The following is a 13,198-nucleotide window of genomic DNA, read 5'->3' on the forward strand; positions in this document are numbered from 1 at the left end:
CTGTGCGGCTGCGCAGCTTAGAGGGAACTTAGGTGTGGACCCAATAACTTGACCAGGTCTTCACAGTGTGGCTCCTCACATTGGAGGGGGAGGGATAGTTCAGTGGTTTGAGCATTGGCCTGCTACAGGCCAGGGTTGTAAGTTCAATCCTTGAGGGGGCCATTTAGGGATCTGGAGCAAAAATTGGGGATTGGTCCTGCTTTGAGCAAGGGGTTGGACTAGATGACCTCCTGAGGTCCCTTCCAACCCTGATATTCTATGATTCTATGATCTGGGCTAGGTTAACCCAAGTGCCATTCACCTGTGTTAGCTCTGCACCAAAGATAGAGCCTTTAAGTCATGCTCAGAAGTAAACCATTTGGGTTCCATGACGATTAGGAGTATAAGTACCCTACCAAGCTGCTACTTTGGCCAAGGGTTCAGCCATGGGAGTACAATATTCCTGGTGATTGCCAGGAGAAGCTCATCCAAGGCCTGGCAGCATCTGCTGAGAATAGAGGAAAGAGGAACATTGACACTAAGCAGGGCTAGTCAATGCAACAGGGAGCCCTGCAAAGATGCTTACAGGCAGAAAGCAATGGTCCCCTCATCCAGGTCTATCAAACAGCTGACGATGTCTCCTGCCGCCCAGGACTGCACAAAAAGAAGGAAAAGGTTTAGAGGCTTATCCAGGTGTTCGACCAGCTTCCCATTGGATATTCCCAAACCAGAGCAGGACCAGACACCTATCCCAGACTCTTGGACTGGGAAGAGAAGAGAAGAGCTAGCCAAAACATGGGTTTTCTGGTTCATGGGAAATTTTGCATTTTTGCAATTTGGTTTCATTACGAAAAGGAATGAATCCAAATTTTTCTAAGTGTTCCATGAACCAGAAATCCCCCACAGCAATTCATTTCAGTAACACTGACACATTTCCAAAACAAACACTAGTGTCAGTTTAGGGAGCCCGCTGGCCATGAGTCTGGAAGCCCTGGGGGTCCCTGGCCCAGGGTAGTCCACATAGCAGTGCTGTCACAGATCCCGAGAGTGTGTCTCAGGGCTTCCAAGCTCCTGGTTTCTCAGCAGGCACTTTGGGAAGCCCTGTAAGTCTGAGCTCAATCCAAGGTTCTCAGGAGCTTCCAGGCTGACCTAGAGCCAGACAGCATGGAAAACAGGGGTCCCTTGCCTCAGGGCAGTCTGTACAGTGGGACTCTCTGCCTCCCAGAGCTGGTGGGGGAACACCTAGCTCCTAGGCACTGTGTCTCAGCAGCCCCCCAGAAAAGCTTGTGTCAACATCACTTGCAGAAAGCGAAGCTGGCAAGAGCCTTCCAAAGACAAAAACACACCCAAGCACCTGTGGGTGAACACTTTTTGCAAAGTGATCACTCTATATCCAACCTCTGAGTCTTCATCCTCAAACAAGCCTGCACAATTCCTTCAAAAGACAAGCCTGGGAGCTTAAATTCATAACTTTGCTAGGCTCTAAAAATCACGGACTGAATAGACACACTGGATTTATGGCTTATTAAAATAATCTATAACCCACTACCAACCTCCCCCAGCTGCTCCCCATGCCCTTCCTTTCCTCCCTATGAATGGTGGGCTGTTAACGGGCCACTTCACCTTGATTGGTCCCTTGAAATGTGTTAACTACTTCAACAATCTTTTCCACCTTGTATTTAGCTCTGGTCCCTGGCGTACATTTCAGAGACCTGAGAAGCTTGTCTCAGTCCCCAACAAAAATTGGTCAATAAGAGATTACTCACCCACCTTGTCTCCCTAAGACTGAGCCCTGCAGGCAGGCACAGCCAGGAGCATTCATTCTGACATTCCTGACAGAAATCAGAAGTTTTCAGTTTTGCAAAGAGAACAATTTCGGTTGTTTTCCAGCAACCCTTTTTTGGCCAGGTCTAGAGAGAAAAGCACGGGACATCTCCTTCCCACAAAAGCTCACACAGCATCGTCAGCCACCTCTGCACAGTTGTGCACACAACACTCAGAGGCTCTCCTTGTTGGCCATTACTAGGTTTACATGTATGACCGTGGCTGTGTCAGACCCACAAACCCAGCAGAATTAGCCACAGGGCAGCAGCATCGTTTAACAAGGAGCAAACCAAATGGTGCCCTCCTGAGAACAATAGCTGCACCAAGCTGGGGTTCATTCCCATGAGCAGCTGCTCAGTGAACTGAACTAGATGGCCAAGCAGCCAGGTCCGAATACGTAGGTGCTGTAAGGGTGCAGTGTGCTACCAGGAGCATAGATCAGTGATCATCAGGCTGTCTGCATCCCCAAGCTCACCTGGGGCTGGCTCCTTGTTTCGCCAAACCACTCACTAGTGTTTTACAAAGTCCAGGAAAGAGCTTTGTAAGATACAGGGAGCAAAGGGAGCCACCTACTTCCTTCCCTTTTAAAGGGAATATGGCTCTGCTAGCTCTTCTCTTCCCCTGCCCAAAGGAAAGAACAGCTCTTCCCCAGCTGGCATTCACAAAGACAATGAGGGGGTTCAGTGTGGTTTGAGAGCAGCACTGCCTCTCTGGGCTCTGCTGACTGCTGCACACCCTCTTGCAGAGCCAGCTCCTCTCAACACCTCCATGTCACTGCCAATACCAATTAAGGCTTCGACAGAACTCATCACTGCAGCTGGGGAATGCTAGACCATGCAGTCACAGTGCTCCACTAGCGACCTAACCTGTGACCTGGTGGGAAGGCCCAAAAGCAAAGGAGAGCTCCCTCTTGGCAGCCACTGAGCGCAGGCACTTACTTTACCGTAGTTGGTGGTGGTGACGTTCCACTTGCGCACCCTGTTTCCATCATATGCATACGAATCCAGAGTGTCTCCAACCCCCTCCTGCACAGAGAAGAGGCCAAGAATAGAGTCAAGCTGACGGGGCACAAGAAGCCCAGCTCAAGCACCTCACACCCAGACATCAGGAATCATAACATTCAAAAACCGGTAGGAGAACACTTCAACCTCTCTGGCCACTCAGTAAAAGATTTAACGGTTGCAATTTTGCAACAGAAAAGCTTCAAAAACAGACTCCAAAGAGAAACTGCTGAGCTTGAATTAATATGCAAAGTAGATACCATTAACTTGGGTTTGAATAGAGACTGGGAGTGGCTGGGTCATTACTCATATTGAATCTATTTCCCCATGTTAAATATCCTCACACCTTGTCAACTGTCTAAATGGACCATCTTGATTATCACTACAAAAGTTTTTCTCCTGCTGATAATAGCTTGGCCGTTTTTCTGAACCCAAAGTGCAGGTCGACTCCTCCTGTGTCTGACCAGGAGTTGGGAGGTTTGGGGGGAACCCGGGCCCGCCCTCTACTCCGGGTTCCAGCCCAGAGCCCTGTGGAATGCAGCTATCTAGAGTGCCTCCTGGAACAGCTGTGCGACAGCTACAACTCCCTCGGCTACTTCCCCATGGCCTCCTCCCAACACCTTCTTTATTCTCACCATAGGACCTTCCTTCTGGTGTCTGATAATGCTTGTACTCCTCAGTCCTCCAACAGTCCGCGTTCTCACTCTCAGCTCCTAGTGCCTCTTGCTCCCAGCTCCTCACACGTGCACCACAAACTGAAGTGAGCTCCTTTTTAAACCTGGGTGCCCTGATTAGCCTGCCTTAATTGATTCTAACAGCTTCTTGATTGGCTGCAGGTGTTCTAATCAGCCTGTGTCTTAATTGTCTCCAGAAGGTTCCTGATTGTTCTGGAACCTTCCCTGTTACCTTACCAGTAAAAAGGGACCTACTTAACCTGGGGCTAATATATCTACCTTCTATTACTCTCCTGTAGCCATCTAGCCCGACCCGGTCACTATATATCTTCTTGCTATATGTTCCATTCTATGCATCTGATGAAGTGGGCTGTAGCCCACAAAAGCTTATGTTCTAATAAATTTGTTAGTCTCTAAGGTGCCACGAGTACTCCTGTTCTCTTCACACCCAGAGAGGCAGCCACTGCAATGGAAGCGAAGCCACAAGGTAGAGAAAATGGGCTTTCTGGCGCTCAGCAGCATGCGCACTCTGCTGTGGGCAGGAGGAGAGCGTTGGACCATAATTCTAGTAGTTCACACACACAGCCCCCAGATCTATGGTCACCTGTAATCCTCCCAGGGCAGCAACAGACTGCCCTCTGCACTCCCACAGCGCCTGCAAAGATCCTGTTACTCAGCGGCACTTGCACTCCCACTTCCTATGCCTTTTACAGACCACCGCCCCACTGACCTTCAGCCCAAACAAAAGAATAGGAGCAAACCATACACCCAACACTCTAGCCAGTGAGACACCACCAGCTGCTCCCCGTCCCCCCTGCCTTGCCAATCACACATCAACATTCAAGGACACACTGAAAACAGGCAGGCCAGACTCCAAGTGAAACAAACAGCCCCCAAATGCCTGGCAAGAGTTTACCAGGCTCTGCTTATGCCAGCCTGAGAAGCCACGTAGCACCTATTGGCAAGAACCATGTTGAGGCCCAGATGCCATGAATGTTCCCATCAGCCCTGTATATCATGCTAACAGGGTGCCAGAGGAGAGAGCAGAAGGGAGAGCAGAAGCATGGCATCCTCTGGGGCCATGCGGGTACCCATAGCAGTGCCGCTGGTTTGAAGGGACAAATCGTCCCCAAATGTGAAATAGTTGTGGGTGACGACAAAGTCACAAAGTTCAGCCACCAGGTTAGCCGTGACATTATCGGAGATACTGTTCCTGACGGCTTGTCGTATGTAATCTGAGATGCAGCATTTGCTGTCCCCAGTTGTGTATCCAGCATGAGCACATAAAACAGAAGGGATTTGGAGGGCACCTGCACTGTACCCTAGTCTGCAATTGCAGCAGAAATAGCTTTTATGAGGTCTATTATTTCATGATGATCTGACATTTACAGTGTGCACATGTGCTTGGAAGCAACTTTAGCGCACCAAGACAACAGAACACGCCCCCCACCTCGGCATGCAGGCCAGGAACAGGCTGCAGAGCTGTGCAGTTACAGTACCTCCTGATTAAACCTGCAGTTGAGAGTGCACCAGCCAATCTGCATGAGCCCTTGGGAGGAGATGAGCACCTCGTAGATCCATTTCCCTGGAAGAGAGGGGAGAGGAGCAGGGATGACAGAGCCAGACAGCACAAACTAAGAACTCAGTGCAGCAGAACAGCAGGCAGCGACACTGCCATTGCAGGAGAGGATGTGATGTCCAGGGGACCTTAAGGTCAAACCCAATCCCCTCTGCCAACTCCTCCCATTTGGTATCAGACAATCGTTTGCCTCCCTTCCATCCCCACAGACCAAGTGGAAGGATTGGGGTTTTAAAAGCTTGAGGAGGCTGCAGCATATCAAACACCCTTGCCTCTCCAGCTGGGTAACCTGCAACTCCCTTCTGTCATGGCAGGCTCTCCAGCCACACCACCCGCTCACTGCACTTACCTTTATACACACAGGTCGTGGCCCTGATGGAGCCAAAGTTGCTATGGCCAATCACCTGAATGGAGGAACAAACAAGGGAGATTTGTACAGCTGAGGCAGGCCCACAGATTCCCCCAGCCCAGGCCCCACCACTGGCACTTCCCACTGCATGCAGCCCAAGTCACAGGGGACATTTTTCCATCGTAAGTCAGGGAGACAGTTGCTATCAAAGGCAACATATCAATTGCCAGGATCCCAGGGTCTTCAGCAGCAAACAGTCTGGAGCTACCTGAATTGCACACATCCCATAACGCATGGTGTTTGCAAATACATTACGAGCTTAGTAGGAGCTCAGCAGGAGCTCAGCAGCACCACCAGGGCCCAGCAGCAATAGCCAAGTAGATATAGTTTGTTGCTGGTGCTGCTGAGAGTACAAGGAGGAGCAGGGGAGATGTCTGGATCCTAGATAAGCCATGTGAAGCTAGGATGAAGTCACAGGTTCAGTATAGCCAGCCTGGAGACCAGGACTAGGGAGTACTTACTACGGTTCCCACCCGGTTCTTTCCCGACACAGAGGAATGACAACCCATGCTCTAAGATGCTCCTGATTTCAGGGCAGACAAGGAGGTGGGGGTTCAGGGAGTGACAGGCAATTTACACACACATCAGTTTGACAACGCACTCTAGATCCAGGGGAGGAGAGAGATGGGGCGGTGGCAGGCAAAGCAAGAAGGACCAAGGAGGAAGAACAAAGAGACTGAGACAGAGGTGTAAGCACGGGGCAAGGAACGCAAGGAGACAGTGAGGGGTGGGATTGCTGGGGCAGGTGGAGAATCTGCTAGATCCCAGCAGACTGGGCCACTTTGCTCTTTCAGTGAGTGTGCTGGGGGAGAAAGGGCTACAGTAAGTGGAGGCAGCAGGGCTCAATGGGGGGCAGTGGGTTCAGTGAGTGGCAGGAAGCAGGGCTTGTGGCCAATGGGATAGAGCAAGAGAAAGAGAAGAGAACAAGTCAGTGCAGTGATGGGGACTCCCACAGCACCATGGCAGGAGCAGAGGGAATAGGTGCTGGAAGTGAGCCAGGGAGCGAGAATGGACAACAGGCTAGTGAAGGGAAGGATGAGGGAACTGCCTGGCCCCTGCTGCCCAGAGACCTCTGGTTACCCAAAGGCCCTGCATACTGCCTTTCATTTTTGTTTGATGCTTCACTGACTTAACCTGCAGCACCTGGGTATCACAGAATACAGGCTAAGTGCAATGCAACCTCGAGGTGACTTAAAAAAAACCAACTGAGAACCACCCCAGAATCTCAAACCTCTGAACAACAGACTATGCAATAAAACCAGAGCAGGAGCAGCTTGCCTGAAATACAGTTTGAAGGCACTGCTAGAACTCCTCCTCTTGGAGAATCTGTTTCACTCAGGAGCATTACAGCCTCCCAGAGCGTCATTTAACAACACTCACCAAAATGGCGGCAGGGGGATTTGCTTTGAAGAACATGTTGCAAGAGGACAACGCAGGCCTGAAGACAGACCTTTAAATCCCCATGGGCCATTCTACATACACTGTGCCCCTTGTCACACTCACCCCAAGTAGGTCATCATCAACCAGGAGGAGTCCCTCAAAACCACTGGTGTGGTCCAACACCACAGTGGAGGGACCAAGTCGCCCCTCTAATACCTGATCTGAAATGAGAGTTGCATGAAAGCCAGTCAGAGCAGCAGAGAAAGCCACGTGGCACTTGCAGTAAAAGTGTTTTGTGGACACCATGGTATAGACTAGAGAAGAACACCTGGATTCTGCAGCTGAGGAGGAGCAGAAGAACAGAGTTATTAGTATCAGATTATCAGCACTTCCAGGAGGCAGCGGGGAAGGGGGCTCAGGATGAAACTTAAATGGAAGTTCTCAAAGCAATGCATGATGTTTTAGGCATGCAGCACCCAAGTCACATGCCCAGTCTCAAAACAGTGACTGCCATCAAAGCTGAACTCCAAACCAAACATTAGACCAAACATTCCCATCTAGTGGTAGCAGGACACTCGCACAGTAGATATGGGCTCGTGACTAGATACATGAAGAGGCAAAGCATCACCTCTTATGGGCTGTGCTTTAATGACTGGGGGAGGAAACAAATGCCTCGGACCATGGCAGGTAAAAGCGTGGGGCTGAGGAAATTCAGCAACAGCAGGGGAATGCATCAGAAGAATAAGCCACAGACTATCAACAAGCCTGCTTATTCCATTGGAGAATGGTACACTCCAGCTATTCTGCAGTGTGAAGCCTCAGCAGCAAGGGCTTGCTATATCATTGCTAAGGAGATATATCCAACACACCTGCCCAAACAAGAGTTCACTGCATAATGAGTTTGTCCATTCTTTGGAGCAAGCACCCACTATCCATCTGGAAACGTGGTTGTTACAACTAAGAACTGATCTGTTGCAGGGTTAGCCCACAAGTGCTTAGAATGCAGGAGTTAAAGAGAGGATGAATCAGAACATAGGAAAGCAAGAACCAAGCTCATTTAGGAATCTGTCTCCCATGAGACTGATTTTTCTCCCAATAAGGCAGAGAAGGAAGCTCCAAAAGGACCAGACATCCAATATCTCCTACCTCGACTGTCCTCTGCACCACTGTCCTCTGCCAGCAATTTGTCTAGGTGCTCCTGCAGGTTCTGGAATGTCAGTGGCTTCCTGGGAATAAAGAAGAGAGCCCTTCAGAACTCTGTGTCACCCAGGTTTAATGAGTTCACACCTTGGGTGGCTTGTAAGCCAGATCTGCCTGACTGTCCCCACCATTATCCTTTGCTGCTCTTTGTAGTAAAGCTCACAGTAAGAAGTTCCACTTTTCTGTGTTACATATCATTAACCCAAGGAACTTGAGGCAGACAGGCATGCTAGGATCAAAGGCTGAGATATGTGAATAAGAACAGTGTTTGCAAAGAGATAAGCTAAATTACCAAAGGCCCTCAACTCTTGGTGCTGATCATCAGCTGAGGTCAGAGGCAATCCTATGCGGAGTACTGTGAAACTGGCCAACTGCATTACTATTACCACAGTGCCTAAAGCCCCATTCATGGTCCAGGACCACATTGTGTTAGGTGCTGTACAAACAGAGCAAAAAGGACAGTCCCTGCCCCAGAGAGCTGACAATCTAAATATAAAATGAGAGACGATGTAGACAGACAGATGGGGATGCTCAAGGAAACAATGAGACAGTATTAATGTATTAATATTAATTAGTATTAATGAGACAGCTTTGCGGATGTTTAAGGGGAGCTCAGCCCAAGCACAGTACAATCCACTACCAGAGAGCACAACAGCCTAGAAGGACTGCTTCAATATGGCAAGTTCCATTAGCCAAGAGCTCTCTTTGTCTGCACCTGAGTTGAGGTGATAATGTACTGGGATCAGACTACAGCCTTCTACTTCTCAGCTCAAGTCCAAGGAGGCAGAGAGGAGAAAAACAAACAGAAGCCAGTTTGTTGGATCAATCACCCTTTCCTGGTCTGTCAGCCCTATGCCCTTAAAGCTCCAGTCAGCAGACAAAAGAATTGGAGTTCTGAAAACTGACATGCTAGTGCAAATGGAATATTCCAAGGCATGCTGGCTGGAAAGTGTGTGGCAAAGTAACATGAGACAGTCCTCTCTCCTCCCCCCATAACCTCAGCTTACCAACAGCCAAGAGGGCCCAAAGTTATTTTTAGAGGTGATGACAGATCAGATGTGAGCTTAGAATCTAAGCATAGTGGGAGGAATGTGACCCCCGGCGCCTTTTAAACACAGCCAGCCAGAAAGAGGAACATTTCACCAGAGGGGCTCCACACCATTCCAACTGCAACTGTACCCACCCCGAGCCTACAGGCTTCCCGTGGTAAAGCTGAACACAAGAGTTACACAGCAAGAGGCCCCAGGATTCTGACCCACCGAATGTGAAGCAGAATTGAAAGTATAAAAAGAATTTCAGTGCCACAGCTTGTTGTCTAGTGTCTAGCTTTACTTTTGCCCTGCACAAGCAGTTTCCTTCAGAGGACACCTAATAATAAAGATACCAAGTATCAGAGGGGTAGTTGTGTTAGTCTGTATCCACAAAAACAACAAGGAGTCTGATGGCACCTTAAAAACTAACAGTGACTTCTGGGTACCCATTCCGCTCTGTCAATCTGTTTCCTCACTTCCCCAGGTGAGTATAGTAGTTTTAAAGGGACAGGGAGTGGCTGGCTCACTACAAAAGCAATTTTTCCTCTTTTCCTCTTTTCCAAAACTAGAAACTCTCATACAAAACCAACCTTCCACACAAATTTCCACATGGCTGGACTTTACAAAAACAAGCCATTTACAACGCTTACTTCATCGAATCATAGAATATCAGGGTTGGAAGGGACTTCAGGATGTCATCTAGTCCAACCCTCTGCTCAAAGCAGAACCAATCCCCAATTTTTGCCCCAGATCCCTAAATGGCTGCCTCAAGGATTGAACTCATAACTCTCCCCCACTTCTCAACAGAGGAAAAACGACAGTAAACTACCTAAACTCCTACATGCCACAGGGAGCTACAACGTTGGTACCCTTAACTCACCCAACAATATTGTTAATCTATCCAACCACACACATAGCCCAGCAGAAGAGTCTGTCCTATCTCGGGGACTCTCTTGCTACCCCACGCACATGATACAGTTCTGCAGTGATCTGGAAGCCTACTTTTGCCATCTCCGACTCAAGGAATATTTTCAACACATCACTGAATAGAGCAGTGACCTACAAGAATTCTCCTACCAACACTACAAGAAGAAGAATTCTGCGTGGACTTTGCCTGACAGTCAAAATGACAGACTGGACTTTTACATAGAGTGCTTCCGCACACGTTGAAATTGTGAACAAACAGCATCACTTGCCCCATAACCTCAGCTGTACAGAACGCAACGTCATCCACAGCCTCAGAAACAACTCTGACATGATAATCAAAAGGGCTTACAAAGGAGGTGCTGTTGTCATCATGAATAAGTCGGATTATGAACAGTAGGCTGCCAGACAACTCTCCAACACCACATTCTACAGGCCACTATCCTCCATTCCCACCAAGGAGTACCAAAAGAAACTACACCATCTGCTCAAGAAACTCCCTGCTACAGGAACAAATCTACACAGACACACCCCTAGAGCCCCGACCACGGGTATTCTGCTACCCAAGATCCTGGAAAGTATTAAGGGAGACTATGTTAGGCTGGGGAGGACGCTTAAGGAAATTGAGGCTCAGGTGATCTTTAGTGGGATTTTGCCTGTTCCTAGAGAAGGGCAACAAAGGTGTGACAAGATTATGACTATCAATAGATGGCTTAGGCAGTGGTGCTATAAGGAGGGCTTTGGGATGTATGGCCATTGGGAGGCATTCATGGATAGAGGACAGTTCTCTCGGGATGGACTTCATCTGAGTAGGGAAGGAAATAGACTTCTAGGATGGAGGCTGGCACAACTGATTAAGAGAGCTTTAAACTAGGAATTTGGGGGAGATGGTTGGGAGATGTCCAGGTAATCTCCACGCCAGAATTTAGCATAGAGTGGAAAGAAAATGAAGTAAGAGTGGATACAGCTGTAGGTAGGAGGAAGGGCAGTGTAGATACAAGTCTAATAGGTTATACTGGTAGTAAAATAACCGTGCCTAATAGGGTACAGAATGTGAGTGAGGCCAAACAGCAAAAATTAAGATGTTTGTACACTAATGCAAGGAGCCTAGGTAACAAAATGGAGGAACTAGAGTTACTGGTGCAGGAAGTGAAACCAGATATTATAGGTATAACAGAGACCTGGTGGAATAGTAGTCATGATTGGGCTACAGGTATTGAAGGGTATGTGCTGTTTAGGAAAGACCGAAATAAAGGTAAAGGTGGTGGAGTAGCACTGTATATCAATGATGAGATAGAATGTAAAGAAATAAGAAGCGATGAAATGGATATGACTGAGTCTGTCTGGGCAATAATTAAATTGGGGAAGAAAACTATTAGAGCCTCCCCTAGGATAGTGCTTGGGGTGTGCTATAGACCACCGGGATCTAATTTGGATATGGATAGAGCCCTTTTTAATGTTTTTAATAAAGTAAATACTAATGGAAACTGTGTGATCATGGGAGACTTTAACTTCCCAGATATAGACTGGAGGATGAGTGCTAGTAATAATAATAGGGCTCAGATTTTCCTAGATGCGATAGCTGATGGATTCCTTCAACAAGTAGTTGCTGAACCGACTAGAGGGGATGCCATTTTAGATCTGGTCTTGGCGAGTAATGAGGATCTCATAGAGGAAATGGTTGTAGGGGATAATCTTGGCTCAAGTGATCATGAGCTAATTCAGTTCAAATTGAATGGAAGGATTAACAAAAATAAATCTGCAACTAGGGTTTTTGATTTCAAAAGGGCTGACTTTCAAAAATTAAGGAAATTAGTTAGGGAAGTGGATTGGACTGAAGAATTTATGGGTTTAAAGGTAGAGGAGGCCTGGGATTATTTTAAATTAAAGCTGCAGAAGCTATCGGAAGCCTGCATCCCAAGAAAGGGGAAAAAATTCATAGGCAGGAGTTGTAGACCAAGCTGGATGAGCAAGCATCTTAGAGAGGTAATTAAGAAAAAGCAGAAAGCATATAGGGAGTGGAAGAAGGGAGGGATCAGTAAGGAAAGCTACCTTATTGAGGTCAGAATATGTAGGGATAAAGTGAGACAGGCTAAAAGTCAAGTAGAGTTGGACCTTGCAAAGGGAATTAAAACCAATAGTAAAAGGTTCTATAGTCATATAAATAGGAAAAAAACAAAGAAAGAAGAAGTGGGACCGCTAAAAACTGAGGATGGAGTGGAGGTCAAGGATAATCTAGGCATGGCCCAATATCTAAACAAATACTTTGCCTCAGTCTTTAATAAGACTAAAGAGGATCTTAGGGATAATGGTAGCATGATAAATGGGAATGAGGATATGGAGGTAGACATCACCATATCTGAGGTAGAAGCGAAACTCAAACAGCTTAATGGGGCTAAATCGGGGGGCCCAGATAATCTTCATCCAAGAATATTAAAAGAATTGGCACAAGAAATTGCAAGCCCATTAGCAAGAATTTTTAATGAATCTGTAAATTCAGGGGTTGTACCATATGATTGGAGAATTGCTAACATAGTTCCTATTTTTAAGAAAGGGAAAAAAAGTGATCCAAGTAATTATAGGCCTGTTAGTTTGACATCTGTAGTATGCAAGGTCTTGGAAAAAATTTTGAAGGAGAAGGTAGTTAAGGACATTGAAGTCAATGGTAAATGGGACAAAATACAACATGGTTTTACAAAAGGTAGATCGTGCCAAACCAACCTGATTTCCTTCTTTGAGAGAGTAACAGATTTTTTAGATAAAGGAAACGCAGTGGATCTAATTTATTTAGATTTTAGTAAGGCGTTTGATACTGTGCCACATGGGGAATTATTAGTTAAATTGGATAAGATGGGCATCAATAGGAAAATTGAAAGGTGGATAGGGAATTGGTTAAAGGGGAGACTACAACGGGTCCTACTGAAAGGTGAACTGTCAAGTTGGAGGGAGGTTACCAGTGGAGTTCCTCAAGGATCAGTTTTGGGACCAATCTTATTTAATCTTTTTATTACTGACCTGGGCACAAAAAGTGGGAGTGTGCTAATAAAGTTTGCAGATGATACAAAGCTGGGAGGTATTGCTAATTTAGAGAAGGACAGGGATACCCTACAGGAGGATCTGGATGACCTTGTAAACTGGAGTAATAGGAATAGGATGAAATTTAATAGTGAGAAGTGTAAGGTCATGCATTTAGGGAT

The 13,198-nt window shown here is 47.1% G+C and overlaps 1 protein-coding gene across 10 annotated transcripts in view; it reads right to left on the reverse strand.

Annotated features, from left to right (window-relative positions):
• The window catches only part of RNF123 (ring finger protein 123), a 157,493-nt gene that overhangs the window by 130,071 nt on the left and 14,224 nt on the right, over positions 1 to 13,198 (reverse strand). For 8 of the 10 annotated variants that reach the window (XM_073352674.1, XM_073352675.1, XM_073352677.1 and 5 more), the window contains exons 4-9: positions 7,993 to 8,072; positions 6,970 to 7,067; positions 5,407 to 5,461; positions 4,978 to 5,063; positions 2,742 to 2,828; positions 566 to 633 (exon numbers count right to left, since the gene is read on the reverse strand). In XM_073352674.1, the coding sequence (XP_073208775.1) occupies positions 566 to 633; positions 2,742 to 2,828; positions 4,978 to 5,063; positions 5,407 to 5,461; positions 6,970 to 7,067; positions 7,993 to 8,072 (474 nt within the window). Of the gene's footprint in view, positions 1 to 565; positions 634 to 2,741; positions 2,829 to 4,977; positions 5,064 to 5,406; positions 5,462 to 6,969; positions 7,068 to 7,992; positions 8,073 to 13,198 lie in introns of those variants that run through there. The other 2 variants (XM_073352681.1, XM_073352679.1) reach the window with 2 other exon arrangements.

Source organism: Lepidochelys kempii, chromosome 7, assembly GCF_965140265.1.
Source record: "Lepidochelys kempii isolate rLepKem1 chromosome 7, rLepKem1.hap2, whole genome shotgun sequence".
In the NCBI taxonomy this organism is placed as follows: domain Eukaryota; kingdom Metazoa; phylum Chordata; order Testudines; family Cheloniidae; genus Lepidochelys; species Lepidochelys kempii.